General features: G+C 37.1%; 2 protein-coding genes across 3 annotated transcripts in view; one reads left to right on the plus strand and one right to left on the minus strand.

Moving 5' to 3' along the window:
* LOC128878058 (DNA ligase 3) overlaps positions 1-4,671 on the plus strand; it is a 63,078-nt gene that overhangs the window by 11,649 nt on the left and 46,758 nt on the right. The window lies entirely within an intron of this gene.
* LOC128878068 (uncharacterized) overlaps positions 1-4,671 on the minus strand; it is a 35,308-nt gene that overhangs the window by 10,311 nt on the left and 20,326 nt on the right. For both annotated transcript variants that reach the window (XM_054125915.1, XM_054125916.1), the window contains exons 2-3: positions 1,065-1,243; positions 740-965 (exon numbers count right to left, since the gene is read on the minus strand). In XM_054125915.1, coding sequence (XP_053981890.1) covers positions 740-965; positions 1,065-1,223 — 385 coding nt within the window. In that variant the 5' untranslated portion in view covers positions 1,224-1,243. The remainder of the gene's footprint in view (positions 1-739; positions 966-1,064; positions 1,244-4,671) is intronic.

The raw sequence follows: 4,671 nt of genomic DNA on the forward strand, positions 1-4,671 counted from the left end.
TTGAACAGTTTTCAAGGAAGGAAACGAGACAAACATATCGCCAAACTTCACATTATTCGAAGCCTAGGGTTTCGCCCATCACTGGACTAAACAGATGTGCTAAAACTACGCTGTATACAGCTAGAAATTCTTTCTACGTTTTTCTTTTAACGTTCATCAGTCAGTCTTGCGCAGCTCCTCGTTGAGAAAAGATCACAGTTTGCTCGTGACAATTTAGCGAATAAAGCTAAAGCGAATCTATAAATTCAGTATTTTATTATTCACCCATTTCCAATAATAGAAATAGCCTTTTTCATTTCTTAAGGTCAGAAATGTTCAAATAGCTTTTCATTATAATTGATAGTACGTACTATGTATGGTTGATAACACGTTCAATTGATTGGATAGAGCATAAATAAAACGAGCGATTCCCATATCAAACCGCAGCATCGTTTTTTTTTTTTTTAAGTTAGCCCAACCATTCGTACGAACTTTCATACAAATTTGCGACCGATGGTACCGATTGTACCACAAGTTTTTGAACCGTAAGGCCGAACGCACACGTGCGCAACCGATTCGAAATTAGGGTTGCCAACCGTTTGCGTTCTTTGTTTCACCTGCTTCGCTATCTTTGTTTTACCTAGATCCACGGTCGCATGCAACTAGTTTCACAGTGGTTTGAAACTGATCGGTTGCGCCCGTGTTCGATCGGCCTAACGATCTTATTTTCTACTCGCAATGCATTGCAAGAAATACTCACAGCTTAATGCAGCGGTACGTTTCCCCGAACGTCGCATTTGCCCTACGACGGCATTGGGCGTCGGTAGTTCCTCGATGGAATAGTCACCCGGGGGAAGTCTCGTCTTTGTCTTCGCCCTGGCGTCCAGCACCGATTGAATAACCATCTGCTCGTTCTCTAACTCTTTCCCCCTTTCCGCGGTGTCCTTTCTTTCCTCGATCACTTGACTCAGCTTGTTTAGTAGAATCTGCGAACGCGTGAATGCAAGATTTGCAAGATATTTGAAATAATTTGAATTGTTCGTGATTTGGAACGAATAGAATTAAAAAAAAAAAAGTGTACTTACGAAACTCTCGGCGTTGTTAATGTAATTGTCGCTGTAGAGCAGCTCCGCTGGAATCGGTTCTGGCTCTGCGGCGACGAAGAGGTTGTCGCTGGTGAAGCAGCACAGCAATAGTGCCAGCAGACACAAGCCCGTTCGTTTGGTACTGGACCTTCCCGTCATTCCCTCGATCCTCGTTATCGCTGAAAATCAACGATAAACCACGTTAACTAGCTTTGAAAAACGGAGAAAAGTTCTTTCAAAATGAATCCACGTTGAAAATGACATCGTTCGTTCGTTCGTTAGTTTATTTAAAGCGCGTAACTTATTCTACAAAGTTATTGCACTACTGCTTACTTGTTACTAGCTTATTTCCATTCTTCTTATCATCTTCTTACGTGACTCCTGCATTATTTTAACCCTTTGCATTCGAGTGGCGCCTCTAGGGCGACATATGTAATTTAAAAGTGATTTTTGAACGTACAATTTTAATTTTATTTATATCAAAATACAGCTAATTATTAATTGAAATAGTATACATTGAGTCGTGAATGTTTTCAGATGTTTCTTTTCGAAGCAGAGCTTTTGGTTTTACAGAAACTTATTATAAAAATGGACTCGATTTCATTCTATAGAAAAATGCCTCGAGCGCAAAGAGTTAATACTGTTTGCAATATCTCTTACTTCTCATCTATTGGGGCCCGCTGGCCCCCCTTTAGCTCGGGTACCTCGGGGTTGCCAAGCCCGTACTGTAGCTACAAACACCGCTACAGCCCCTGAGGGCGAAAATGACATCGAGTGTAAATATTGTAAAATGTAATAATTCATGGAATAGAGAGTCTCGAGTATAAGGAGTACAAAGGCTCAATTTGTTGTGTCAGCTGGAGAAATTAATTCATACCTTTCCAAAGTAAACTTACAATTTAATTATAAAAAAAAACCAACGAAGACATGCTGCTTTCGAGTGTAAAATGAAATTCATGGAACAGAGAGTCGAAAGTGTCACAATGAGAAAGGGTTCTTCTGTGTCTTTCTCAAGGCAAACTTATAATTTCTTTATAAAGAAAAACCAAGCATCTTTTAATCTTCGTTCAGTCATACATTCCAAGAGAGCACATACAGTTGTAAATATCTGTGTGTTTCATTACCATGAATGTTAATAACTTTCATGTAACAAAATGATGGGTAACTCTTAACTATTCTTAATGTAATTAATAACCTATCTACATATGTATCGAACGTCAATTATTAAATTGGCCTTTAATGAAATAATCCTACTTAACCATTTCTGTTTAAACTAAAATCACAAATAATTAAATGCGAAGGCAGAGAATTCATTTCTACGCCGAGTAATTGTCAAGTACACCGGTGATCTGTCAGAAGACCAACAATAAGCAAAATCTAAAGATTACTTAACTTCCTATACATAGATAAATTGTAATGGACCATCAGGTTGAGTCATAGCCTGGTAATTTGACCTAAAAAAAATGAAGACTAAATAGTTTTACCTAATAACTATTACCTACCTAACCAGACCTATCCCAGACCTAACTCAGACCTAAACTACAATTATAAACGATCGAATTACCTAACAACCAACACCTTCAGCACCTAATCTATCTCTAAACGACCCCTTGATTACTACCTATCTTGAAACCTAAAGTTCGAAGCTTCTGACCACGAGATCGACCATCACTTTCAGTTCTTCTCGCGAAAAAACACCTCCATCCCCTGTATCGCCTGAACGCAACAGCGACAAGATGAATCGGAGTTCGTGCCGCGAACTCTGTATTATTATTGGCTGGCCAGAAACGGACTTCTTCCCTATTTGCTGCTCATCCATCATTCATTCGAGCCGGGCGAGCGCGGCCGAGAATCGAAATAATCCGGGAAATTATACCACGGGCGAAAGTCTTTGGCGAAAGTCTTTCGGGATCGATGACTGACGCGTCCCGGGGAAGCGTCTAAACTCGACGAAGCCTCGCCGAAAGGGGGAGAAAGACTCGAAAGAAAAATGGAAGCTGCTGAATGAACGAAACGGGTTAGCGGAGAGAGGGAGATTTATTGACCTGGGATAACGATATCTCCCGAGGACATGAAACGTATCAATAGACGATACTACACTTGTAGCGATAGCGTGAAATTATTGAAGTAATCGCTCGACGATTACAGTCACCTCGCTTCTCAATGATAATTCTTGTAGGAATACTCGTTACACGACGAATCGACGCAATCGGGCGCGACTATGTATAGCTGAGACACCGTGGATGTGTGTAATAATTTTACGTATACGTGACGTACAATGATATGGAAAACATACGTAAAATATATACGTACATTTATTATTTTGTTTCCTCCTGCATTAATTCATACAATTTTCAGTTTTTAGAGGTCTTAGAGAATACTGATTATGAATTTGAAGTTAAAATTTAAGCAAAAAGAATTAAATCGCAGACCAAATATTGTAATTTAAATATAATAATAATAAAATGCACACGTTAAAATATAATGCTATTAAAGATATAAATTATTGAGGGTCTGAAGTTTTGATCGGGAGTCTACTATCCCGAGCTGTAAATGTTTACGGCATCAGAGGAATTCGTCTTTACGGCCATAAACGGCGTATTCACGAGTATAATCTCATGAATTATTAGCTCGGGGCGATGCAAAATCATGGATAGTAAAACAACCTTTCCAAATATTCTGATCAACGAATCTAAATTCCGTGTGTGTAACGATTTCGGGGCTGGGTCGTATCGACTTTCGGTAAACTGAATTTTTCCAAATATAAATAGTAATAATTACGACTTCGTGGCAATATCAGTGGTCTGAAATCCAATCTATGTATTCATATAAAAATATATAATTTATACATATGTACACATGTATAATCATGTATAATTCATATGTATTTAGAACTTGTTTATTACTCAACTATTGCCAACACGTTTGCTGCAGGTTTTGGTGACAATTATCGATATGTAAACACATTATTTATAACTGAAATCATTTTTATTTGTTACTTCTAGTCCTCTTCACTGGCACCTCCCAAAATTTCATTCTTATCCATTTACTGGTTCAATAATTATAATTTATTGAAAAAAAGGTGGAAGTAGACTTCCAACATCTATAAAATCGACAATTTTTATTTGTTACTTCTTCTTCTCTTCATTGGTACCTCCCAAAACTCATTCTTATTCATTTACTGGTTCAATAATTATAATTTATTGAAAAAAAGGTGGCAGTAGACTTCCAACATCTATAAAATTGACAATTTCTATTTGTTACTTCTACTTCTCTTCACTGTCACCCATAAAAATTTCACTCTTACCTATTTACTAGTTCAATAATTATAATTTATTGAAAGAAAGGTGGCAGTAGACTTCCAACATCTATAAAATTGACAATTTCTATTTGTTACTTCTACTTTTCTTCACTGTCACCCCTAAAAATTTCACTTTTACCCATTTACTAGTTCAATAATTATAATTTATTGAAAAAAAGGTGGCAGTAGATTTCAAACATCTAAAAATCGACAATTTTTATTTGTTACTTCTAGTGTCCTTCACTGTCACCCCTAAAAATTTCATTCTTATCCATTTACTAGTTCAATAATTATAATTTATTGAAA

The sequence above is a fragment of the Hylaeus volcanicus genome, chromosome 6, assembly GCF_026283585.1.
Source record: "Hylaeus volcanicus isolate JK05 chromosome 6, UHH_iyHylVolc1.0_haploid, whole genome shotgun sequence".
Lineage (NCBI taxonomy): Eukaryota > Metazoa > Arthropoda > Insecta > Hymenoptera > Colletidae > Hylaeus > Hylaeus volcanicus.